The 26,315-nt window shown below is 37.6% G+C and overlaps 3 protein-coding genes across 11 annotated transcripts in view; 2 read left to right on the forward strand and 1 right to left on the reverse strand.

Annotated features, from left to right (window-relative positions):
- The first annotated feature begins 47 nt into the window (after nucleotides 1-47).
- LOC131668175 (facilitated trehalose transporter Tret1-2 homolog) lies at nucleotides 48-5,539 on the forward strand. Its single transcript, XM_058942106.1, has 6 exons — nucleotides 48-96; nucleotides 2,549-2,747; nucleotides 3,428-3,599; nucleotides 4,284-4,556; nucleotides 4,632-4,937; nucleotides 5,147-5,539. The coding sequence occupies exons 1-6, from the start codon at nucleotides 48-50 to the stop codon at nucleotides 5,537-5,539; spliced, it is 1,392 nt and encodes a 463-aa protein (XP_058798089.1).
- A 525-nt stretch (nucleotides 5,540-6,064) lies between these two features.
- On the forward strand, nucleotides 6,065-9,892 carry LOC131668176 (26S proteasome non-ATPase regulatory subunit 2-like). Its single transcript, XM_058942107.1, is given in 15 exon segments — nucleotides 6,065-6,118; nucleotides 6,198-6,254; nucleotides 6,316-6,668; nucleotides 6,799-6,975; nucleotides 7,050-7,236; nucleotides 7,312-7,611; nucleotides 7,691-7,773; nucleotides 7,834-8,069; nucleotides 8,206-8,344; nucleotides 8,433-8,553; nucleotides 8,621-8,826; nucleotides 8,901-8,991; nucleotides 9,050-9,337; nucleotides 9,414-9,608; nucleotides 9,680-9,892. Coding segments are annotated over 15 exon segments (2,700 nt in total).
- A 253-nt stretch (nucleotides 9,893-10,145) lies between these two features.
- Nucleotides 10,146-26,315, reverse strand: part of LOC131668178 (actin-binding LIM protein 2) — a 29,390-nt gene continuing 13,220 nt past the window's right edge. For 2 of the 9 annotated variants that reach the window (XM_058942117.1, XM_058942111.1), the window contains exons 2-15: nucleotides 21,518-21,678; nucleotides 20,587-20,752; nucleotides 20,002-20,227; nucleotides 19,585-19,930; nucleotides 18,571-18,642; nucleotides 18,125-18,308; nucleotides 17,452-17,717; nucleotides 16,933-17,191; nucleotides 16,751-16,837; nucleotides 15,424-15,527; nucleotides 13,901-13,970; nucleotides 12,883-12,965; nucleotides 11,672-11,872; nucleotides 10,158-11,600 (exon numbers count right to left, since the gene is read on the reverse strand). In XM_058942117.1, the coding sequence (XP_058798100.1) occupies nucleotides 11,487-11,600; nucleotides 11,672-11,872; nucleotides 12,883-12,965; nucleotides 13,901-13,970; nucleotides 15,424-15,527; nucleotides 16,751-16,837; nucleotides 16,933-17,191; nucleotides 17,452-17,717; nucleotides 18,125-18,308; nucleotides 18,571-18,642; nucleotides 19,585-19,930; nucleotides 20,002-20,227; nucleotides 20,587-20,752; nucleotides 21,518-21,678 (2,339 nt within the window). In that variant the 3' untranslated portion in view covers nucleotides 10,158-11,486. Of the gene's footprint in view, nucleotides 11,601-11,671; nucleotides 11,873-12,882; nucleotides 12,966-13,900; nucleotides 13,971-14,199; nucleotides 14,298-15,423; nucleotides 15,528-16,750; nucleotides 16,838-16,932; nucleotides 17,192-17,451; nucleotides 17,718-18,124; nucleotides 18,309-18,570; nucleotides 18,643-19,584; nucleotides 19,931-20,001; nucleotides 20,228-20,586; nucleotides 20,753-21,517; nucleotides 21,679-26,315 lie in introns of those variants that run through there. The other 7 variants (XM_058942114.1, XM_058942112.1, XM_058942118.1 and 4 more) reach the window with 7 other exon arrangements.

Consider the following 26,315-nt stretch of genomic DNA (forward strand, 5'->3'; position numbering starts at 1 on the left):
GCAACGCTGCAAAGAAATAATTAATTTACTGCTACTGCTTTTCTAAAATGACAGAATCAGGATCTAGATTCCTGCAGTATATGGCTGCTTCGACAGGTACGAATATTAGTTTTACTTTAAATTAAAAATATTCGTTCGAAATGTAGCTGCGTATTTATATGATTGAACATATATTTAGTTCATCAATTGTACCATATAGTATATAAATTGAAACGTAACTTTTTCAAATTAAATAGCTCAGCTTATGATACAAGGAACACGTTTTTTAGAAGACTTCCGATTTAGTATCTAAAGAAACAAATCGATCAATAAAACGTGGGATATTAAGCGAAAAATCAATTATACAATTGACAATTTTTCTAATTATGTACGACTACCTTATTCACATAAATTTTGCATATCATATTAATAAGAACTAATAATTATCTAATATTATAGTTATTAATTAAAATGTGCGCTTGTTGTCAAGCAAATAATGTTCAAACAGCTCAACTAATTTTTAGAAACATATTTAAATTGGATAGTCTTATAAAGAAAAATATTCAGCTTATATTTGCAAACAATTTCATTTAAAAAAGATTACAAAAGTTGCAACTTCGAAAAATTATTAATCAATTTATTTACAATATTACAAATACAAATATATTCGAGTTGAATAGAGTCGCACCTAGTTCGGCTCGTTAATAGTAGATTTTCTTACAAGGGGGGAAAATGGAACCTTCGTGCATGAGTTCCATTTTACCCCCGTGTAAAAAATAGTGTTTTTCTCTATCCCCGGGCGAAAGCGCGCTGATTATTTAATCGCTAAACTGGAAAATCACATATTGTCTACATTCTAACTGCTGTCAAGACTGCGCAGCCATGTTTTTACTTTCGCCCGATGCTTTGATAGTCGTAGCGCCCTCGCGGTCATCTGACATCGTGCTTCGAACTAATAGGTTATATTTGAAATTTTTCACTGATGCCCGCCCAACATTTGCAGCACGAGCGTAGCGAGTGCTGCTGGTTGGGGTGGGCATCATAAATACATGAACAAACATTTTTTAATAATAACTGTTTATTAATTTTCTTAAAATTATTTTTCACATTTCTTACAAGAATAAAAATTATTTGTAATGTTACCATTGAATGTACAATTTTCATATCTTACATAAGAACTTTTTAGCCAATTAGTAGTATCTGTATCAATTTGTTCGTTTGCAATAACAATTTCTTGCCTTTGTTCGTTTTCTTTTCCAGAGTGTGTTGGATCAACTCTCAATTTTTTTGCAGGCGGTCGAGCTGAATTATTTTCAAAGATATGAAAATTGTACATTCAATGGTAACATTACAAATAATTTTTATTCTTGTAAGAAATGTGAAAAATAATTTTAAGAAAATTAAGAAACAGTTATTATTAAAAAATGTTTGTTCATGTATTTTTGATGCTGTCGCCAGCCTCTTATCGCTTCACAACATATAGGATTACAGTTTCGTGCTGCGCCTCAAATTTCAGGCGAAAATGTTTTCACTCGCGGTGAAACAAGTGGCGCCACTCACGGAGTGGGTAAAAGTGCAACTTCTTCCACCGTGGAGAAGCCGTGAAAACGCGTGCTTTCGCCCGAGGGATAGAGAAAATTTATTTTGTCACTAGTTTTAATAACCTAAGAAGTAAACAAATCTACAACCACCACAAGAAATCTTTACTTATTAAGTGCAAGTTGATCTATCCATTATTTAAATACAATTCAAGGATTTATATTAATTGATTATTTTTCATATAAAATAATATAAGAGCTCATTTGATGGTTTATAAAAGAAGCCACATAATGTTTTAAATTTAAATATTGCACAATTGATGTAATGATATCTAACCGAAGCCAATTCAAAACTGGAATATAAAAAAAATCATTATTCATGATTCATTATTAATTGTTGGCATAATTCGATATCGTTAATAATAATTGAAGCAATATTTGGCTTATTTATGTGCTAGAAAATGATTAATAAGTATTTTTGAAATAATAAAAGATAATGATTCGAATAATGTTTTGCAGTTTTTTGTTTTGACAGTTTAAATGAAATACAAAGTACTGAAAATTTCCGTAGCTTGAACACAGAACGGTTCTTACAAAACGGATTTGGTCTTCGAAAATGATTTAATTATTTAGTAAAATCAAGGGGTCCGTCTGTAATTTTAGTAGGATTAAATATTTCTTTTTTATTAATGACTGGTCGATAGATTTTCTCACTACTTCAGTATCTCGCTGTCAACATCAACGTATAATGGATTAAAACAAAGATTTCGATCTTCAAGTTTCATTTCTCATTACGTACATAGTGATTTAATTCACGGTTAGGGAAAGCAATGATTTTGCGTATGAATCAAAAGCGGGATAATCTTGATATAAATCACTAGAATGGTAATCAGAAACGCACACAGTCTTTGAAAGTACATCTTGATGCTCCATGTTGATATTCATGTTCATGATTAAGCATAAATAATGTGGTTGACTGCAAATATAATATTTCTAAAAAGTTCTATCGTAAAATGATTGATCTTCTATAGGTAATCTAAATATAATAGCCTGTGGAGCAATTCTTGGATGGACAAGTCCAATACTGCCAAAATTGTCGGAAGATAATCCAATTTTACCTGATAATCAATTACTACGTCCGATAACCAAAAACGAAGGGTCGTGGATTGGATCATTCGTCCCGTTGGGGATCATGTTTGGAAGTTTAGTTTCTGGTAATCTTGGCGAATGGTCAGTGAACAATAAATAAGAAATAATTTGAATAGAAGATTGGTTTATCATGATCAAAACTTTTATTGAGTCATTGCTATCAATGAAACGAGATTTATCTATTGAGAGAGCCATAAATTTAAAAGACATGCCAAAAATTAAGGCTATAAATCTTTTCACAACAATTACGTAGTGAGCTGATGTGTTATCTTAGAAGCTACGTGACAATAATTTTGAAATATGTTTTTTCAAATAGATACGATTAATACCGTTTTATAATTACCCTTTCAGAAGTATTGTAATGAGCTCTAAATATGTATATATATAGAGAGAGAAAGGGAGAGAGAGAGAGAGAGAGAGAGAGAGAGAGAGAGAGAGAGAGAGGGAGAGAGGGGGAGAGAGAGAGAGAGAGGGAGAGAAAGAGAAGGAGAGAGAGAGAGAGAGAGAGGGAGAGAGAGAAAGAGAGAGAGAGAAAGAGAGAGAGAGGGAGAGAGAGAAAGAGAGAGAGAGAAAGAGAGAGAGAGAGAAAGAGAGAATGATAATTGTAAACTTCGAATTTGATTGATTCCATTAGAAGTAGAGAAGTATTTTGTCAAGCAATTTAAAACATTAACGGCTTTCTCAACAAAGCTACAGCCAGTTATAATTGTTTTATAGATTTCTTATGGTAAGTAATTAAGGTATGAAATCATTTATTTTAGGCTTGGGCGTAAGAGAGGACTTCTTTTGAGTACGTTCCCTTTACTTCTAGGATGGATACTAGTAGGCACCGCAAAAGATGTTATTCAAATATATGTTGGGCGCTTTCTACTGGGTATAGGCTCTTCAGTTTCTTTTACACTCTTACCTATGTACGTAGGTGAAATATCAGATGTAAGTCCTGACAATCTGTTGATATCAACTCTTTCAAATTAATTAATTGATTATACGAAATTAATTGAATTTATAAGAAAAAAATGATTTGCGATTGAGTAGTAAAAATTAATTTTGGAGTTTTGGTAGTTACATTAATGAGAATTCAGGTCTTTGTGCAAGAGGGTATGAATTTGATTTTTAGGCATATGAAGCTCTACATAAATGAATTTGTCATATATTTGTTACTGCGATTTCAATGGTTTGAATTCCACCCCATAGTATATATTTGGTCATAACGTAAAAAGACTATCTCATATACCCTTCCAAAAATGCGAAGGGAAATTAATTTACATGTCCCATATAACAAAAATTAATGTATACCTGTGTATCCCATGTATCTGCAGAATTCAAAATAAACTTAATCTTTCAAGTAACAATAACAATTTTTATTTTTATTGTAAGTTAAATAATAAAGTCAAGTATTTTGTATTAAGATTATGATCGGCTGTACTTAAAAATATATTTTCCGTCAATCTTTGACGTGTATATAAATTAGATGAACTTACTTGAAATCGGCCTAAGTGTGACTCACTTTTGAATAAATCATTTTTTGTCTTTAAATTCCATAAAGAACTTAATTATTTTTCCAAAAATGTATATATATTTAAATAAAAAATGTTGAGATGAATCTAATATCGCTAGGCATCAATTAGAGGAGCTCTGGGCTCGCTCCTGCAGCTTTTTATCACTTTTGGCTTTCTACTATCTTATTCACTTGGTCCGTATGTTTCTTACACCATATTTTGGATTTTCTGTGCGAGTTTGCACGTAACTTTCTATCTAGGCTTCATGTTAATGCCGGAATCACCGTCATTTCTAATGAGCAAAGGGCGCAAAACTGAGGCTGCTGAGGCGCTGGCTAAGTTCCGTGGAAAAAGTGTCGACGGCGTACAAAAGGAGATTGCACAAATGCAGGTAAAATGCAAGTGAAATTAAATGCTACTCTATCGATGCTGGGTTTAATAAACACTTATTTTTTTACTAATTTAGGAAGAAATCGATGAAGCTTATAGAATTGAAACGACTTGGAGTGACATATTCAAAAACAAAGTCCATCGAAAAGCCGTAATATTAACGAGCATTTTGATGTTCTTCGAAGAGTTCACAGGCATCGACGTCGTATTATTTTATGTCGAAGATATTTTCCGAGATGCTAAAACCAAAAATACTGCTATATCCGCTATTATTATTGGAGTGGTTCAATTACTTGGATCTGTTTTAACGCCTCTAATTGTCGACAGATCAGGCAGAAAGATTTTACTTATTATCTCTAGCATTGGCAGTGGTATTACTGTGGTACGTAGTACGTTAATTATGGCTATAAACTCACTACGATGTCGAGTGTATATTACTTTATTGATATGAAGATCTTGAATGAATTAAATGATAAATTCTGAATTGATTCAATATTACGCTTTCATAAATTAACGATTTGTTGTACCATCTATTTAAATCTTAACAAAATTCGATGGTCTAAAGAACAAATTCGATGTTATTGGTTACAGGGGCTTCTGGCACTTTTCTTTTACCTCCGTGAAATCAAGTGCGACTTGACTAATTTCATGTGGGTGCCATTGACAACTTTAGTCATATACACAATTGCTTATGGCATAGGTTGGGGTCCTCTACCTTGGACCATCATGGGTGAAATTTTCGCGCCAGGAGTCAAATCAAAAGCTTCCTCCATCAGCGTCTGCGTAATGTGGACGTGTTCTTTCCTGCTCACCAAATTTTTCATTAACGTCGAGGAATCTTATGGCATCTACACGGGATTTTGGTTTTTCAGCGCATGCTGTGCCGTTAGCGTTGTATTTTTAGTAATTTTTCCGGAGACCAAGGGAAAAACACTCAATGAAATTCAAGAGAAGCTGGCTGGTCGACGTAATCTTGATTCTTGACCTGGCGAGGAAAAGCATGTCAACAACGATATTAGTTAGAGATTATCTTATAGGGGGCAAGCAACACGCGAAATCTTTTTTTACTCTTTTACGTAACAGTCTACAGCAAAAGAAGTAACTCTAATAGGTTAGTAGTCTTAATACTTCAATTTATATCGTGAAGTAAAAGAATGTCCACACCGACTCGATAACCAAATGCTAGTTGTTCGTTCTCGGGTCAACTCATCATTGCAAATTCTAGCGTTGTTTTATCCCGAATTATATCAATTTTTTGTTAAAAATGGATCGATTGAAGACACAGTATAACCTTACTCAAGCCATGTAATGCAACGTTGATGTAAAATAAAAGTATTGTAAATACTTGAAATAAATAGAAGCCAATTTATTATCGAAACAATCGCACTTCTAATTTCTTTTTGAACGTCCATTTTGACATTTGCACGTAACTAAACTTCAATTGTTTGAGTATCGCTCTTATAGCATCGTTGACAGTGTTTATCGCAGTTACATGTAGAGAAGGTTACAATGGCTGCGAGTGTGAAGAGAAGGAAAATATGCCAGAAGAGCCCTAGTCAGCTGGTATATCAGTTATCTAATAGATTTTTATACTAGAGACATCGATATATAATGGAAATTAAATGTAAGCTTTCGACTTAAGAGCGATGGAGACGAGAAACTACGAGCAGACCTGCTGCAACTTGTGGAAGACTTGGCTGTAAGCAATTTGGAAATCAAAAAAATCTTTGTTCGTTAACGATACCAAATAACTCGAGTAGGAAGGCAAAACGGCAGCTCTGTCGAGCTTGCGAAAGCTCATGCGCACCTCGACAACATCGATGACAGCAGTGCCGAAGCCCCTAAAGTACCTCAAAAACTCGTACGCGACATTGAAAGATCTGCACGAAAAGTCAGAGGCTCTACCGGTAGACAGCAAGCGTCGATTGGCCGATATCATCAGCGTTCTGGCGATGGCTGCTGCTCCGGAGGGATCGCGCGAGTGTCTTCGTTATTGTTTGCGCGGCACCATGAAGAAACCTGGCAACTGGGGTCACGAGTATATTCATCGTCTCGAAGCCGAGGTCGTCGACGAATGGTCAACTATGCCGCTTGATCGAGAGCAAGTCATTTAGCAACATACAATCATTTTGAAAATCGTGTTTATAATCGTGTTTTCAAATCATTTCATTTCATTCGTTATTTAAATCTACTAGTGAAATGTTATTGAAATGTTATGGAAATGTGTTTTACTGTTTTCGAAGGAACGAGTTAATGCCATTGGTGAAGAAGATCTTAGCATACGATACGAAACACCATGCCGAGATACGAGCTTGTGACGTATGTCTCGAAATTGATCAACTGAGCCTTTTGAAGAACTATCTGGATGGCAACAACTATGCAAAAATTTGTTTGTACCTTGAAAGCTGTGCCAATTATACGTAATTATCAAGTAACCGTCACAAATACTTCATTCTATAAATTAATTAGTAAGATAAGGAACATTTCTTTTTAGTGAAGATTTAGAGAGACAAAACATTTTGAAAACAGTCGCAAACTATTACCTACAGTTCAACGAGTACAGCAAAGCCATACTAATTGCAATGCAGCTGCCCGACTCCGATTTAATATACGAGTGCGTCGTCAAATGCAAAGACCCATTGTTGCGAATGCAACTCGCCTACATTTTGGCCAGACAGAGAGTTTGTTTTCATTTCTTTAGATGACATATTCTCAGAGATATCGACAAAACATCAACGATACATTGGTCGATTCAGGATCAGCCAATGAAAAAAGCTTACAATGGAGAAAACGCATCAGACATCGAGACAATTTTAAGCAACGCTCACGTGAACACCTATTATCTGATTATGGCGCGAGAACTGGACATCATGGAGCCAAAAACTCCAGTGGAGATTTACAAGTCGTGGTTGGAACCAGGCCACATCAGACTGTTGGAACAAGACTCAGCTCGAGCGAATCTCTCCACTACTTTCGCCTCGGCCTTCGTACATACGGGATTCGGTCGCGATAAACTCATGTGTGAGAGTAACATGCACTGGGTTTACAACAATAAGGTTGAGTTGCAGCTCTCTTTCCTTCAAATATTGATTTTACAAATTGCAAAAGTTTTGAAATGGCGTGCTATTGAGTTAGGAGCAAGGAATGCTATCTGCAGTAGCCTCGCTGGGTCTCATTCACATGTGGGACGTCGATGGAGGACTGTCCCCGATCGACAAGTAAAGTGCCCTTCGTCGCTCTATTTTTGAAAGCCAACGGAAAGTTGGATGCGCTTGCAGATATCTGTACGCGAGCGACGAGTTCGTGAGGTCTGGTGCACTACTGGCGATTGGTCTTGTGAATTGTGGTGTGCACAGCGACTGCGAGCCCGCGTTGGCTTTGTTGAACGAGCACGTAATGTCGTCGAGTCCAGTACTCCGGATCGGCGCGATACTTGGCTTGGGCCTCGCATACACTGCATCCCAAAGATCGGATTTGAATAATATACTGTGTCCGCCGATGATCGACAAAGAAAGTGTGTTTTTATTATCAACATTCTAATCTTACTGACAAATCGCTAAATAGTCGTCTTTTACTTGCCAGTGATGTTAAAAAAGCGTGTAACTTGCGTAAGTTAATCAAACAACATTTTCTTTTACTAATTTCCTCAGGCACAATGGAAATCGTAGCGTTGTCGGCGATTGCGCTCGGTCTTGTTAATCTTGGTTCTGCAAATGGCGAAATTAGCTCTATGATACTGCAAAAATTATTGGAACTTAATGGAGAACAACTTTCCTCGTCATACGCGAGGTGATGCGAACAAATTATAATTTAAGTCGAACATACATGTTTTCTTAGTAATTATTTACAAACTCAAAACATGCAATCACCTTGTTAGATATCTAACGCTAGCACTTGGTTCAGTGTATATGGGTCACAGAGATAATATAGAAGCTCTCATAGCAGCCTTAGACGTTTTACCAGATCCGTACAAGTTACCAGCACAAACAATGATTCAAGTAACACTGCATTTCAATTGCTCTTTTTTCATCATTAATATAATTATGTTTAACTAATTCCAACAAGGTCTGTTCTTATGCTGGTACTGGCGATGTGCTGATAGTACAAGATCTCCTTCGTATATGTTCCAAGCCAGTCGAAGAAGAGATATTAAAAAAGACTTCGTCGCAAGTAAATAAATCCATGCCTGTATGTTGCAGTTCTCAAAAAATGCCAAATAATACGCAAACTCGCGAAGAAAGAAATGAAAATAAGAAGGAAAAACTTCCAAGGTGGATTGCAATCTTGCTGAATAAACTATCAGTCAGTTAAATTGTAAACATTTTTTTATGTGTCGGTTTTTCAGTGAGATGAAACTGACACAACCGATAGCTTCTCTCGGGGTTGCTGTTGTGGGTCTCAGTAAAGGAAAAGAAAATTCTCGAATATTTGGCCAGGTAAATAATTGGCCGGACGATTACTCATTTGAATGAATCTTTGGCTCAAATTTTCTAGATTGGTAGATACGGTTCGGCTCCAGCCCGAAAAGCAGTTCCACTGGCAATAGCATTGAATTATCTCTCAAATCCAGATCTATCAATTTTGGATATTTTGAACAAGTATAGTCATGACAGCGACTCGGATGTTGCTTTGAATGCCATTTTTTCGCTCGGTTTGGTCGGCGCCGGTACAAACAACGCTAGATTAGCTGCAATGCTAAGACAGTTGGCTATCTATCATGACAAAAATCCCGCGCACCTGTTCTTAGTTCGCGTTGCTCAAGGATTAGTCCATTTAGGAAAAGTCAATTTTACTTTTATTTATATAATTAGCTTTGAAAAAATTAAAAACCTTGATTTTTGTACAATTTCTTTTATAGGGAACAATAACTTTACAGCCTTTTAAATTTTCATCGAAAGTGTTGGACCAAGCATCGCTAGCCGGTTTATTAGTCGTCCTCGTTTCATTTTTGGATTGTAAAAATCTTATACTAGGAAAGTCACACTATTTGATGTACTGTTTGGCACTTGCAATGGAGCCTCGATGGCTAGTAACCCTTGATGAAAATCTCAATGTGATTGTCATTTTTTAAATAATATCATTAATTAATTTTACTAATCGAATTCAATATATATTAAATTGTAGCTTCTACCAATCTCAGTAAGAATAGGTGAAGCTGTGGACGTTATTGGTAAAGCTGGTCATCCGATGTCTATCACTGGCGGTAGTGTAAGAACTACTCCCGTATTAATGTCTTATGGAGAGCAAGCAGAACTAGTTACAAATGATGAGTACGAGCCTCTTGTTCAACCAATGGAAAGTTTTGTTATTTTAAGAGCTAAAGGTCTTGAAAAATAGTTTCATATCTAAGAGACTTATTCAATAATGAGTTACGTTATAAAAGTTTTTTATTATTACTGAAATTATTCATTTATGTTATATTGTAGTGCAAATAACACAGTTTGATAAATTGTCTTTGTCAAACAAAGTAATTTGAACATAAGTTGTTTACAAGAATATCCTCAGTACAGCTTTCGACTATTATAATTTCACATCTATTTATAGGGATTCAATTTAGAATAAAATGCTTCATCGTGAAATGTTAAATATGGTAAAGATATATAAATAAATTTACAGTTAAATTTCTTTTTTGTATTTTTTTATTATCATTGGACTAGCGGAAGCGATGTGCTTTATACAACAGAAATCATTTACGAGCATTTGTGCAGTTACAAGCTTGAAAGAACATAACAAATGTGAACGCAGACACAATTGTATAGGCACATGAAGTATTTTTTTGCTTGGATGCCCGTTTAATTTAAATATACTTTTCATTTAAATATACTACATAATTGAATCGTATGAAATGAGTTATTATGCACAAATCGATCGAAAATTTCAAAGAATCTTATGCTTACATCTTGTACATATTTCATTTTTTAATCAATTAACTTCACACTTTTATCGCAATTTCTGTTTTTCTATTTTGATTGTTATTTTTTGAGTAATAAGAAAATACGAAATATAAATGAAAATTTAGCGAACGCTACATTTTTTCGTCACATTGTGTACGCTTTGTTTCTCTTTTTTATATTAAAAATTATAGAATAGTAGTAGTTCAATATATCGTAACTTTTCATTTAATAATGTTTTCACGTAATCATATACGTGATTCGTATATATATTTTAGTTTTATTATGCATCGTAGCACAGCAACGCAGTGCGTCTTATTTGTTTTTTTTTTAGTAGAAGACGATCATTTTGAGAAAAACTAAGCTGTTTTCATTCATACAATAACTTTTAAACAGGGTAAGCCTGTTTTTACCTACTTATTGAAAAAGTCTTCACTGCTTCATTTAGTATAGACACTAATATTTTGAATCTTTTATAATAGCTGCAATAGTTGTTTTTTCTTATACCCCTGTGACTCTGCTCCCGTTACTATTCCGTATTGGTAATAATCTTTTACTTTTATTTACAGAATATTATTTTGCGAACATTGCAAACATCATGCACACACATGTTTCTCGCACGCTAAATCTCTCTCATTCGCACACTTCAATAACGTGCTCTCGGAAATATTAAAAGAAAAAAAACTTAATAAAATCATTGCGTGTAAAGAGATGTAAAAGTCGTTGTTTAAAGATAAATCTTTAAATAAATTTCCATTAACCATGCAATCATTCATCATCTAATTGAGTTTTCTCTAAAATGCAAACAGCTAAAATAGTTCATACAGAATTAAAAATGATTATTGAAATATTCTATCAATAAAAGTCCTACAATTTTTTCCATTTTTGTAGTGTTCTTAGCGCCAAGTATATATGCAGGACACACAAGTGTAAGACGTTAAAAAAAAAGATAAGAATAGTGAACGGCGGCGGCGGTGATTCGCATAGACGATTTGGAATTATCTTGAGAACATATCTTTTATTTTTTTTATATTAAAAATTTAGAAAAGTCGAGCACGTCTTTTTATGTCGTTGCGACGCCACTGAGGCAATCGATAAAATTCTGATCTTGTACAATGCAGTACAGCTTCGAATTCAGCATCGGATAAATGGCGCTGAAAAGTACACAAGATGCAGTTTTACTACTTGCTACAGAAATATCGTCATGAAAATCGCAGTGACTCACCTCAAGATTGCAACGATCCACGTCGGCCGGTAATCTGTAGTTAGTGATGATGAGCAGGTGATAAGGGTAAAGCTTGGGTGGTTCGGCAGGTGCTACGCCCATGTCCGGCAGGGAGCGTCTTACGTGGTGGCCGTGGCCGACCGTCACCGAGCCCAGACCGCCTGTGTACGTTGTCGACGAGGGTAGGATGCCGCCGTCATTCTGTGTGTCGAACGACAAAACAAGGTTCATTAATTTAATTTCATCAGCGCTGTCAAATCAAATTTCAAAGTACATCGATATACTAGTCACGTTTGTGTCACATATATAGTTTCATTCGGTCCCCCGTTTACAATGAATGGGTAACATTTCATATTGTTATATTTGTACACTTAGACAACACACTTTCAGGCAATATTTATACCAAATTGTGGTATGAGACATTACAATTTTAATATTCATGAGTTTGTCGCACACAGCTTAGCAATATCGACAAACACCCGTAGGTACCATGTCTACTCTCAATTCCCTTTCTGTTTTCTTTGTACATCACCAGGAATTGACAAAACATTTATGTATATATATATATATATGTATTTCCTTATGTAGAAACGGCAAGGTATGATTGTTGAACTGATTATTGTCAGTGCCAAATCTGCAAAATGCCTCGATACACCAAAATCATTACATTTAATCTACTGCAAGCATTATTTTACTGTACATATATTATTCATGCAATGTATAAAACATTCTGTGATGTAATCTAATATAATTTCAACGGAAAAATAAATGAGATCGTGGTATTTAAAAAATAGTAACTGTACATATTTACAAGCATGCTCTGCAAAGTATTTCATACATACATTCCAACTTGTTTTTGATAATTTAAGGCATTTTATCTTGAGAGGATATCGAGTTGTTTATCATTAGAAATACCGAAACACCAAACTTGAAAGTATGTTGGCTTTAGACATATTGTATATATAAAAAATCGCAATATCCTCGTTTCAAGATACATTTGCTTTGAGATATCTTTCGAAGGCTTGAATTGCATCACCTACGTCGGGCGAAAGCCGCGACATTGCGCAATGAAACGAAAAGGAGGATGGAAAGATAATGTGTATTTAGAAATGTGTACGCGACATGTATTATGTATAATATGTACATCAAAATGATAGTATTGAAAGATAAAAAAATAGAATAAGAGGATGCAAAGAGAGCGTGCTACGAACCATGCTAAGCCGCTGGGAGTAGTACGGGGCTGTTGTACATACCAGTGCCCGCCGGTCCACGTCCGTGATGCTGCCTGTCGATACTAGATTGGGAGGGAGGAAAACACGGGTGAGTATTAGAAACACGATTCATAAAGACAGTTCAGAACAAATACACCCTCGAGTTGCGATGACAAACCATACTCTTACGTTATTTGCAACAACCGCCGTTTAAGATTTTCTATTTGATGGGTCAGCAAAACTATATAACTTGTACATTTTTTTATAAAATTATCGCTTGAGCCTAACCCACCAAATCATTTTAGATAATTTTTATTAAAACTAAACAAACATATTACGATTCTTTAAAAAAATTAGATTATATTTAGAATGAATTTCTTCAAGAGCTGACAATATTAAAATACAGTACATGGCTTTACATTAAATATTACTCATCAGTAATGTACATTCTACATTATTTACATTATAGTTAATAATTTCGACGGATACAATTTATAAATAATTTAATAGTTTTTCTTAAATAATTATTTTTTATAAAAATTTGATAACGTAACCTACAAAGACAATTGTAAAAATTATTGATTTTTTTATATCAACTTCATTTTATTGTATTTTTTTCTATCTAGACATTCTAATTCAAGCTCAATTTCTATACTATTTACCTTATATTGAATTTGCTAATTTGTTCTATGTATTATTTGGAAACGATCAAACCTTTGTTATAGGACTTTTATGAATGCAAGAATTTTATAAGTAATCTATTCTAGCTTGTATTAGGCTTTTCATTGAACTCTAATTGTATTAATTCATAACTTAGAATTAAGTTTGTTATTTTGTTTGCAAGAAGTATTACTATATACATAAGATTATACTACCTAAATATAAAGAGTTGGTGAGCGTGTTTTAATTTTGTAAGATAGTCTGCATTAAAAAAATCGATCCTGTTTCAATCCCACACACGTCAAGGCTCAAACTGCGTTCGACTAATTGAATTCCTTGTAGAACGTGAAATACTTACTATCTGATTTACCGGAAGAAAAGTCAGTGCTGTGCGTCTTATCGCCCATGCCGCTGAATGAGTAGTCCCCCTGTTTACAAAAATTATTGCAATGAGAAAGATAATATGCACAACAAATAAAGATCAAAGTATAATTAAATTATTGCCACTTCTAATAGTTAGCATGTCTACCGCATGAACCGAATGATGCATGTTTTGCTACATGCTTGAAAACAATAATAGATAAATAGGTAGAACGACAACTCAGAGAAAAATATGAACTCCATCACTGGCACGCTGAATCATGAGAGAAAACTTACGGGAAGAGCAGATACAGAACCGCCTGTTGAGGAGAACGTGTGACTTCGAGGTGCCAGACCATATCCCGGCTTTGGGATGTGTCGCAGGGAACTTACGACTGTGCAGTTTGCAAAGGCAAATCGAACGATTCAGTTTTAATTAGTTTCGTTTTTGCACATTTTTCGTTATAATAGGCTCACGTTCTCAGCTCATACGAATGACCAACGTTCGCAATACTTAGTTTTGTTTGTGTTTCTTTAATCTCTACACACGATGCGTTGATGGATCAATCGTTTATCGATCAATCAGACTCAAATAAATGTAAAAAATAAAAGTTTTGCATTACATTGATCAAATTTCAGTTTGAAAGCTTCTGTGGTAAATCATATTACATAAACAATATTTGCTTTGTGAGACTAATATTTTGTAATCGTAATTTCGTACAGAATTTATTTAAATTACCTATCTAAAAGTACACTACGTTTATATTTACATCATTTACTGCAATAAGTACTTTCAAAATACTACATATACGAATTTACTAAATGTGGCTAATGTAAAGATACTCTAGTGATTGTATTTGGTATTATGATGTAGTAACAATCTCGAACAAATAAAAACAAAAACAATCATTTTTTTAATTATGTCATACTATGTCATATTATAAATATATACTTACAAATTATTTTTATACATACATTTGTTAAGTTTCATACGAAAAAATTATTTACATAACGAAGTAATAAGAAAAAGATAATAGTTATTTATTTGGTTTGATTGATGACAAAGTTTTAAATTGCATTAATAATTAGAGGAAAAACACAAGAAGTTCATGAAAAAAATTATTCATAAAATGAATGTGAAAAAGGTATATATAGAAAATAATAAAAACCAGCACCTTATTGTAAATCGCTATAGTAAGCTTTCATTACTCTTATTCTTGAAAAATGATCGTAGCATCTTTCGTGACGGTTATTCAAAAATTTATAAAACTGAAACGACAAAACTTGATGAAAATAAAATCAGCATCTATCAGTGCATAATTGATATTTAAGCGATCAAGTGAGCTCAAGCAACTAAATTCGATAAATCACGTGTGCGATTTACCCTTTGTAAAAAAGCGATAAAGCGAAGAAAACGACAAAAACATATTGCAAAATCGATGAAAGCGTAAGCAACTGAAATTTGAATTGGTCGTCACGTCAGGTGCCGAGGTGTAGAGAGTGATTATTATTGCGACTCACCGAGTAATAGTGCCTCATGGAGTTGGGCAGAGTAGAGGCACGCTGAGAGCCAACAGCCGGATAGTTCCTCGGCGCCGGGGAACGCGTTGCTGATCTGTATCCGGCTGCTCACCAATGTATCAGAGCACACACGATAATACAAAACACACAAAAACAACAAGTAGGTACAGAGTGTAGGTATTGCGAGAAGTCAACACGAGCTAAGACATTATTGTGATTACTCATTTTTGCTACTCGTTTCAGTTGCATTGTTCAAAATTACAGCGCTTACTCAAACATTTTCCAAATTTTATTTCTTTGAGATTTCACGATATACACAAATAAAATATATGCAAAAAAGCAATACAGATGTGCGTTGCCAAAGTAGGTGTGCAATAACGTGTGGTAGTATGTTGCTCGCAAAAACTTGTTGGAATTTTGAACGATTTTATAGATAATTTATTAAATTACCACGCAAAAATTAATTATTGAATACTTTTTCAATAATTTCAAACAGAGCAGCTGATAATTTGTATTGTATCCGACATTAAAAATCACGAAACAAAAAGTGTCACGCATCATCTAAAGCTAAAGATACATTGTAAGTTACTCTCGTTAGATAAATCAACAAATAATAGTTCAAATGATGCATAGCACTGATGCTTAAGACCATAATTCAATTAACTTTCAATTAACTTTATTCATATAAAATTCCAATTGAAAAATAAGTCTTACGTAAGTTGTAATACCTTACACACCATGCCCATACATATCAAACTATGTTAATTGAACTAAGCCTCGATAATTATTCATAGTGTTATAAATAGTTACAAATTAAGACTAAGATGCATTATGTGCTTCATGCTAAGTTTATGTAAGTGCAAATAATATACTATAAATACTACATGGATCGTACAGTCTCAGAAATGTCCATTTTCTCAACATTCAAATAAAGCTTCGAAACTCGTCGATATATCACATATATCGACGACATATAAATATCAATATAGTCTTTCAAGAGTTTAAAAACATGCAAAAGCTTGGATACGTCACCTGTCTTCAAATGGAATGGCATTTATACTGGCAAATTCAGTCAAAATGAACGCCATTAACGACCGAGTCATTCACAATCGCCTTGATGGGATTTTTATGCATCCGTATATTGACATTATTTAAAAAAAAATTGTTTTTGAGATATATTTAAAGACAAAAAAATATACGACCGGGTTTGAAGCAATACACAACCGGTTGTAGAATGTTAGTGTCATGTGCGAACGTGTGGACATGTATGAGATGACAACGCTCATAAACCATGATGTTATTACGTAATAGCGTTCGCTGAACTTACCGTTGTAACTGGGTCCTACGCTAGATCTATAACTAATGCCATCTTCATCTTCCCAAGGTCTTGCGTGATCGATGTTTCTCGATGGAGCTACAAAATGTATAAAGTATTTCAACATCGAAACAATTTAAGTTGAAAGACTTTCATTTTGCAAAATCAGACAGTAATGTTTGAAGAACTCTTACATGCACCAACGGGACTTTCGTAGCGTAACCTGTAGGCCGGTTCGCGATTTGCAGACGGCGTTCTAGAAGCATTTCTCGGATCGATGTTCGCCGCTCTATGTTTGAGATTTTCACGGTCTTTTTCACGATCTTGCAGGAACACTTTTGCTATACCCGTGTCTATTTTACTCAATTCGTCTTGCTCTTTTTTCAGTTTCTGCTCTACCTCTTTGATTGATTTTTGATCTACCTCGTCTTCATCCTCCGAGTCTGGTACACCCTGAGATAAAATAAACAGTTTGAGCAATAAATCCGCTAAAACCAGCCTCAGGAAAAGTTCCGTAAGGCAGTCGAATGAAATAATTTAGATCGATCTGAATTGCAGGGGAAGAAGACTCAATATCTCATTCCTGTCGGAGTAGCCTTAACACCTTGCAGCAACGGCGGCATGACAAAGCGTATAATCAAATCTCGCGGGAAGAGAAGGGAAGGGAAGGGAAGAGAGGAAAGAAAGTAGATTGCTTGGCAGCATTCATTCACCTTGTAGGTATCCGACCATCGCTTACGCCTCTCGGGATCGGTGTAGGGGTAGGGCGGGGCAGGAAAGTCATCTCGTTCGATGGGCGGTTGGGCGCCGGGCGGTGGTTTCATCGCGTCCGGGTAGTGAGCGAGCTCGATCGGCTCCTCGTTGTCCACTTGGCTACCAGCCGCCGGTGATTTCGGCCGCGTCTCGCTCAATGCGTCCACCAGGGCTCGCATGCCCGAACGACTGCTTCGACCGCCGCTGCTTCTTATCGAACGTGAGGCTATTTTAACAAAACAACGTCTTTTTAACAAATAAAAAATCTCATTCTCATTGTAATTATGATTCAAGTTCTTTTGTTATGTGAAGAATCAGAAATTCCAAAGTAGTCACTATATTTACATAATTTTTTCAACGTGAAAGCACAAATTATATGTCAGGTGTGTTACTTTTATTTTGACCGACAACTGAAGTACAGAACCGGACTCAAATAATATTTACTTCGACATAGTTTCTTGAAACATATTTCCTTTGACCTTCATACATGCATAAATATTTTGTTAAAAAAAACAGGTTTTCTGTAAATTATTATAATTTCAGAATTGCGACTAATGAGTCGAACGTAATTTAAACGATAATTTTAAATAATATATCGTTAATAATTTGGCAGAAATATAAAAAAATACTTACAGCTTGGTCTATGAAAGTGTGGGCTAGTGGGTGGCTTGTCGTATGGTTGGATTGGGCGACGCAGGTATCCTTGACTCGGTGTCTCAGTCAAATATGAATAAGTATAAATGCGAGATACGTTTTCATTGCCTCGGCCGTATTCTCTCAAGATAAGTCCCGGACTGCCAGTTCTCGCGGGATAGTACTAAATTTTGATAGAAAAAACAATGGAATAGAAAGCCAACGATAAGAAGCTCATTAATTAGTCTGTCCTTGAAACATATTTTCAACAATAAGTCGGTTGTTAATCGTAATCCGAAAAACCAAATAATAAATATGTACAGAAGCTGTGACGTAGATTAGGTTTGTTGAAATCAAATAATAATTGGCATTCAGCTAAATTAGCGCTTCAGCATAAATAAATGAAATGTAGCCCTTTGTCATTTTTAAAAGCAAACATAGCATACCTTGCGACTTAGACTGCTGTAAGGGCTGCATAAAGATCCATTCAGACTTGGCGTGCGAGACCTCAATGAAAACTATACACAATGATCGTGCAAAAAAAGAAAAAAAGAAAAAACTAATTAACGAAAAGTAAAAAATGAAAAATAACCGAATGAAAAACATATAATCCTTGACCCATAACTGTGTCTATGATACATATTAAAACTAATGATACAATCTTGTAGAAGAAAACAATATATAATGACACATGATAAGCGTGCTTCTGAGATTCAAATAACATTTGCTAATTGAGTGAAAGCTAAATAAAACATTAGGTAGCTAAAAATAATAAATGAAAATTGACGAAAAAAAAAAGTACGACGTAATAGAGTAAAAAAATGTTTACAAAAAGACAGCATGCTTTGGCTAAACTAGCAATAAAAAAACCATAATACATCGAAGTGTTTGTAACCGTTTGGCAACTTAACAATTCAATACTGTAAAACCGAGGCTATCGCTCTAAACAGTTTGGCACTTTGAGGGGGGGGGGGGGCATGTGGGGGTATTACAATAAGCAGCGATTGCGATTGCCGCTTCTCCATTCACATCATAGCAAATTATCCAAATGTAACATAAGACAGATAGAACTACAAAGCCTGCGAAAAAGAAACTGAAGACTTGGTCGCATTCAAATCAAAGAAAATCGGGTTATTTTGCACTTGTGCGGCAGTGTTGATTGCCATATCAATTAGCGGCCGATAAAAACAATAAACTCGTTATCGTCAGTGTCACAACGGAGTTTCTAATCACGCTTACCAAGAGATCTTCCTATCGGTATAGATCAACGATAGAATTTTACAATTTGAAATAAAACGAGTGACCTCGAGTCGAGTGTAAGCTCTTATCAGTCGCCCCGTATCAGTTGTTATTAATCCACATAAAATAGAGAAAAAAAATATGCAGCCGAGCGTTCCCGTGAGGCGCAAAACGAAAAGGGGTGCGAGAACGCTCGAGTCCGAGTCGAACAGGCGGCTCACCTGCATCTCCGAGGCGCTGCTGGAGATGCGCTCGGACTCGACGCCACTGCGATGATGCTGGTGGTGCTGCGGCGTGTGGGCTTCGGGATGGCCGTGACCGTTGACGATGCCGTTCGGCTGAGTGGGCCCGGGGCCGCAACGTGGATGCCAGATGGCCGCGCCTTGCAGGAACATCTCCTCGCCGTCGCCGAAGGGGTCGCCGCATTTGGTGCAGCGCGCGCAGGTCGGGTGGAAGTGGTGGTTCTCGCCGGCCTGCAGCACCTTGCCGCTGATGTAGCGATTGCAGTACGCGCACTTGACGCCGAACTGCTTCTGGTAGTCTTTCTCGCAATAAGGCACCCCGTCTCTGTGGCAACGACGTGGAGCTTTCAATGTCGACGCGAGGGAGCTCTATCCGCCCGTACGAAAATCACTCACTTTCCCATGTACTCGCCGTGCAGCACGGTGTCGCAGGTGTGGCACTTGAAGCACCACACGTGCCACTGCCGATCGAGAGCGACGAGCGCCTGGCCCTCGCGCAGCTGCTGCCTGCAGCCGGCGCAGGCTCCGGGATCCTGGCTGGCGCCGCCTGAGCTTTGAGCTGCCACCGGCGTCGCGGCCTCTCTCACCGGTATGCTCACGCAGCGCTGGCACAACGCTTGGCCTGCAACATCGTTACAACTCGCGTCAATGGACGCCCGAGCGCGGTGCGCATTCGCCGATCGGTTATGGCCTTTCAGCTGCTAAGCTGCAGTATAAAGGACGCTCCGATTGCAATGCGCGTCGCTCAGATGCGCCGCAATGGGCACTGCGCTCAATGGATGAATAGCGTTGCGCGTACGAGCGAGTCATGTGCTAAAATGCATTTATTGAGAGTATTGAAAGATGTCGTCTTTAAATCTTATGCAGGCCTCGCGACAATTCAGATTGAAGTACTCCAGCTTGAGTCGTGATGCGAAGAAAAGCAACGATTCAACAACACACTTTTGTCGCGATACAAAATATGTTAAAGTAATGGATTACCTTGCACGAGCGTAACTTTAGTAGCCTGTCCGAGCAGTGGTTGTCTGCATCTTTGGCAGTGAAAACAATTTGGATGAAAGGCGTGCTTTTCCCCCGCGGTGACAACGTCACCCTCCACGTACTCTCCACACCCAGCGCACTTCGTACCCCATCTCTCTCGGTAGTCCTGCGAGAGAATAAGCACAAGCATCTCACTGGCTGTCCAATTAAACTTCGCTAACTACATTTCAAAGATCAAGTTAATATCGTTTGAGCTCGCCGAGCGTGTCATTGCAAATGGACTATTTTAAACATCCGCAATGATTTTGAAACGGCCGTCTGGACAGGAAATGTTCCAAATTCAAATTGCATGTGTAGTGAAATAATACAGGAGACAATACTGCCTTGGCGAGCTGTTTAACAGCTCCGTTTATACTATCACTAGCTTTTATGATCATCGTGTCGCATAAATCCTGTTCAAACGTCAGACACTTCGTACCAAATTGCCACTTATTTTTCAAACACCTTTACAACGATCGAAGCAAGCGGCTTGTTGCAGTTGCCCGAACGGTAAGCAAGGCTTCGAATCTTTCCATTCTCGTGTAAATGCAGATTCTAGAGCAAGCGTTATAAAGTTATCGAGGATAACAAACAATGTACGCGAGCCTAGTGAGAGATCAAAGCTGCTTCTAATCAGACCGAAAAAATAAGGATCAAAATAGATTGTTTGCACGAGCCCGAGCATGTCAAATGGTTTCTTTGAACCGATCAAGAATAGGATGAGAAAGAAAAACGTTCTTTCCCTAAAAGAGAACTGATCGACTGTCGCTCGGAGATGCGAACAAGCACTTGCTTCGAGGCTGAAATATTTAGAACTGTGGGAGGCATCCCCTCCGATTTAAAAGTTTCCCCCGCAGGTCGCACAGACCAGCCCTCGGTTAGTTATCATTACCTTGGTGCAGAAGTAGGAGCTGTCGCGAGCAAAGAAGCCCCCCTGGGCGAGGCTGGTGTTACACTGGGCGCACTTGAAGCAGCCAATGTGAAAGTACTTGTCCTGCACGCGCAGCACCTCGCCGCTGCATTTCTTTTTGCACGACTGGCAGAACGTCTTCCCTGCAAAACCAAAACCAACAAGCGATGAGAACCTTGTACCCAGGGAGTTCGCTCTCTCGTCCGGAGAGAAAAATCAAATTCTCCCACTCGCGACCGGACATTACATAGCCTCGGCCCGCGCTTCCGCAAATATCGGTTAGCGTGATAAGCGTCAGTTACAGCGCGCGAACAATGCGCAGCGATTAAAACTTGATGCCGTCGTGTATATCCGTGCCAGACACGCCGTAAACGCGTTTGCTGCAAGGGATGGGCAAAGCGCACACCGTGGAGCTGATTACAGCGAACCCTCGTGGCCTCGACGAAGGTGACAATAAGGTCGACCGACGCCCTGCTGCTCTGTCCCTTTTCATCTTCCCCCTCCTCCTCCTCCTCCTCATCCTCCTCGCGTCCTCGTCGTCTCGATTCGACGCTCAATGCCCACGAATAATGCATCTTTCGATTTGTCACTCGGGCTGCGTTTTACGCCTCCTCTAATATAAAGACTGGCCTGATTACATCGCCGACAGATGCGGGAAAAATAGTGATTTCTCCTGCATACAAATGTCTTATCGAGCGAAACGTTGTGTAAATGCAAATATCCGAACTTGAATGAAGTGCGCTCTTATAGCAGTTGCGTCATCTGCAATTACCACTGTTATCCTAGATTTCGAAACGAACGACGCTGGCGAACAATTAACGCACGCACAGTAGCTCGCGTCTCTATTGGTCGTTGGAGGGAAAGGAAAAGCACGCGAGAAGAAGAAGAAGAAACTGGTTCGCTCTTGTTTTCTCGTTTGAGATCAAGCACAACGGAGAAACAACGGAGAGGCCAGATGAAATGTCGAACGAGGTGGACGACGCGCGGAGCTCAACGTTCGCGCCTGCTTTGTGGGATAGCAAGTCTTCCTCTCGGCGCAAGATTATCCCATTGTCACTCCGAGTTGGCGATATTTTTTCTCTCTATCGCCTCGCTTGTTCAATCGTAGACTATTAGATCGTACGTGCGTGCCACGACGGTAGGAGAATCTCAGACAAGAGCGTATTAACTCGATTAACGGAGTTAGAGCTTTCGCAATTGATCGCGCGGCCAAGTGCGTTGATTTGGCGAATTGACGAGTGCGTGACGAGGATGGTACCGACGATTGGTTGCGACGCACAGAACGTCCACCACGCTGGCGCCGACTGGCTTCATTCTCATTGTTTGCGGTTGACCGCGACAATATTGAATGCTGCCAAGCCAAGTCGAAGACTCTCGATGTGGTTGTTATATCAGGGCGTTGCGGCTGCCATGCTCCAACGAACTGTGAATCGCGCTCGCAAGATAGGATTCAATTGTGGCAATCGTTATCCCGTGAAATTTCAATATTCTGAATTGATCGAGCCGAGTAAATTCGATCGAGATTAAATATTAGAGGCTCGCGACAATGCTCAGTATTTTTCCTCTACGAGCCAGTCAGTTAGGAAGTAAACGTGAAAATCAATGCTCTTTTTACCGTCGTACATTTTCTCATGGACGTACAGAAAACTGTATTATAGTGCGTGCGCGAGTCGCGTACACGGTGTTCCGTCGTAAATATCCCGACCACTTTTCCTTTTTGCGCGCACCGGAAAATTTTTCTTCCTGCTCTCTTCCTGCTCTCTTCTCTCTCTCTCTCTCTCTCTCTCTCTCTCTCTCTCTCTCTCTCTCTCTCTCTCTCTGCTGCTCTGCTCTTTTCTTGTATTCCTGGCGACCCGACTTACCGGCTCGCAACTTTTCTTATCCCACGCTTTTCTCGACGCACGCGTCCACGCACCAGTCGACAGCTTATGACGCTCCCTCCGATCGTCATCCCACGAGCCGCGCGAAAGCTATTCGCTTCCACGAATTTCGAATTGGCGATTCGCGGAATGCGCGAAAGAAGGAGTCCGACGCCATAGTTGAGAATGACTGCGCTTTCTTCGAGCGTAGACAAAAGGTGCCGCGCCCGCCTTTGTGAAAGCGACACATCTGACGAGGCGGTTTACCGAAAAACAATCGGACAGCGCACTTCAGAATAAAGCCGCGATTGAATTTGCGGCTGCGGGAATTCCTCGGATAATAAAACGCGCAGCGCGGAGTAGCTCGCTGATAAAAAGTCAATGATTACGTTCTTTTCTGAATTTCTTCTTTTGCAGATTGGTATACGGTAAACGAGCTGTTTCCGACCTTTTCTATTTAAATTGTGCTCGCATCGTCGTGTGTAATCGGATGTTTCGCTGTGGTTAAGTAAGAAAAAAGAAGAGGACTGGATTAAGGAGAACGCTGATGCAAGTGGCTAATTGCGGCTCGCGTAACTGTATTTTTCTCTTTTCTTTTGGTCGACTGATAAATGCATCCGAAGCAATTAAAGTTCCTTGCGTTTTTACGCGTAACAACAAGAGCAAGCTTCTACAAAAATGTAAATTCTTCAGCGGAATGGGCAATGAGCGAGTCTTAAACCCCTCTACTTTCACCTGCGCGTAGACCGCTTAATTATCATTTGACATTATCATTTAGCGTTGGATGCTTTCAGATAAAGCACACAGAATGTATTTCATTGCGGAATATTCTTATCGGGCGCATTTAGATTCGGATACATATTCATGATATACATTTTTTTTTTCCAAGAGAAAGATAAATTCAAAGCGAGACAGGCTTAATTGGAATTGCAGACGACTGAAACCAGGGCGTATAGTAGCAACCACATTCGGTACAGCGCGCTGATGTCACAGAATATTTTTAAGCGATTTCGCGCAGTCAACACGAAATATGACGAGATGGACGTGAAACAACGCCTGCTTGAGTTTCGAATGTACCATCTAATTAATGCGCCCTTTATTAGCTTGTGCTTGTACGCTGGGGAATGCGCTCGTTGTTGACGTTTTATATATCCTAAAACTAGTTTTTATCTTTTCGACGAACTTGGCCAGATTTTAATGTAATAAAGACTTTTTATAAACGCTTATTACACTGAATTTCACTTATTCAACTATACTCATTTTTTAGCTGAAGAGAAGACCTTCGTACACATGCTGGAATGTAAAGAATAATTTATAATCCATTTTATACAAGGCAGAATCGTGGTGAGAAGCGAGTGTAAAGAATCGTAAATCTATTGTTGACAGAATTCATACTGTTCCACAGTCGATTGATTTTATTATGAATACAAAAGCAACGAACATGTAGGTTCTCTCCTATCTTATTAAGTGATTGATTAGTTGATGCGAGAAAAGAGCGCGAAATTTTGAATTTTCATATACTTTGAAATAGTTGTATTATGTATCTAGAAGTATGAGATTTATAGTTCAAAAGAAAATTCAATTTATGAATAATGGACAATAATCTGCAAAAATGAAAATATGTCGTTAACGCATTGTTAAATAATAATAGTTAAAAAACAACAACAAAGATAGTTTTGCTAACTTTAAGAGAATGACGGGGATTAACCTAAACTACAACTTCGTAGGATTGATTACACTTGGTTAATTTCAAGCTTACATGGAATATCATATTTTTTTATTATTTTTCAAGTTAGTGCTCAGGTGACTGATTTCAATAATCCAACAAACCTGAACATTTAACAGGTGTTGTTGACAACGAAATCACGAATTGGTTACGTTTGCTCAATAATTCATTTTTGACATTGAGGAAGGTCATCTATCCTTCATTATGATTTAAAGGAGCGCGGAGATGAGACGGCGACATTTTAAGCAAACTGTAAATTTTTTTTTTTTATCTCCCAGAACGTAACGTTGCTCCATTGTTAATTTAAGAGACGTGATTTAATCCAGTACGAAAGGTTTTATCGCTAGGTAACATGGTAAAAGTAAATTTATCTCTACTCTATGTTAATTTACTTTCAACTTTCGTTTGAAAAAAGATAAAGGCTTCGTAATCAATCACACGAAAATGTAGGTCTAGTCGCTAAAATATTTTTAAAACGATTAATGATTAAAACTCTTTTACGAGCTAAATTCATAATACAACGCGTTGCGTGCGAGGAAAATATCATGAGTTGGTTTTTATTGGCGCATTTTTGCATTGATTGAGCGTCAAGTTTTTTAATTAATCAGGGAGATACGTTTTGCTGAAACGTCTCAATTCCGATAAATAACTCTCGTGATCTACACGACACAACTAAGAAATAATTCCCATCTAATTAAGATATTTATCAAAAATAGTCTTGATTCACACGTTCATGATCGATAAGGATATGTATATTTATCGTAGATGAAAAGCTACTACAAATTGTAATTTCGACTTTCGTACACGGCAACTTGCAAGTTACGAGAGCATGACGTGTGACGTCAGCTCCACGCCTATACTGTACACTGCAAGGGGGGCAACGACGTTGGACTTTTACACACTCTAATGAGCCCAAATAAACCTTGCTCGCTCGGCTGATCTCGCATTTTTTCTCTTTCGCATTTTCTCAGAGAGTTCAACTTCGTTATCCTCGGTGCTTATGTCACCAAAATTATCGGTTTTATATATTCAATATCTTTATTCCGCAACCATTCTTGTTGAATAATTGGGGGAATTAGAAGACGTTCAGTTCATTAAGAAGTAGGCGATAATAAAGCCAAAATTTTATCGACCTGATGAACTACATAAGAGCTGTGATCTATTTGCTTTCCTCACTATTTTTATATTCGCAAAG

Source organism: Phymastichus coffea, unplaced genomic scaffold (assembly GCF_024137745.1).
Source record: "Phymastichus coffea isolate CEN01 unplaced genomic scaffold, Cenicafe_Pcof_1.1 PCOF00074, whole genome shotgun sequence".
Taxonomy (NCBI): Eukaryota; Metazoa; Arthropoda; class Insecta; order Hymenoptera; family Eulophidae; genus Phymastichus; species Phymastichus coffea.

Excerpts from the sequence above, each read along its gene's own strand:
- LOC131668175 (XM_058942106.1), top strand. The coding sequence starts at position 48 with ATGACAGAATCAGGATCTAGATTCCTGCAGTATATGGCTGCTTCGACA. Across the intron at positions 2,748-3,427 it reads TCTGGTAATCTTGGCGAATG|GCTTGGGCGTAAGAGAGGAC; the intron begins GTCAGTGAACAA and ends CATTTATTTTAG. Across the intron at positions 4,557-4,631 it reads AGGAGATTGCACAAATGCAG|GAAGAAATCGATGAAGCTTA; the intron begins GTAAAATGCAAG and ends TTACTAATTTAG.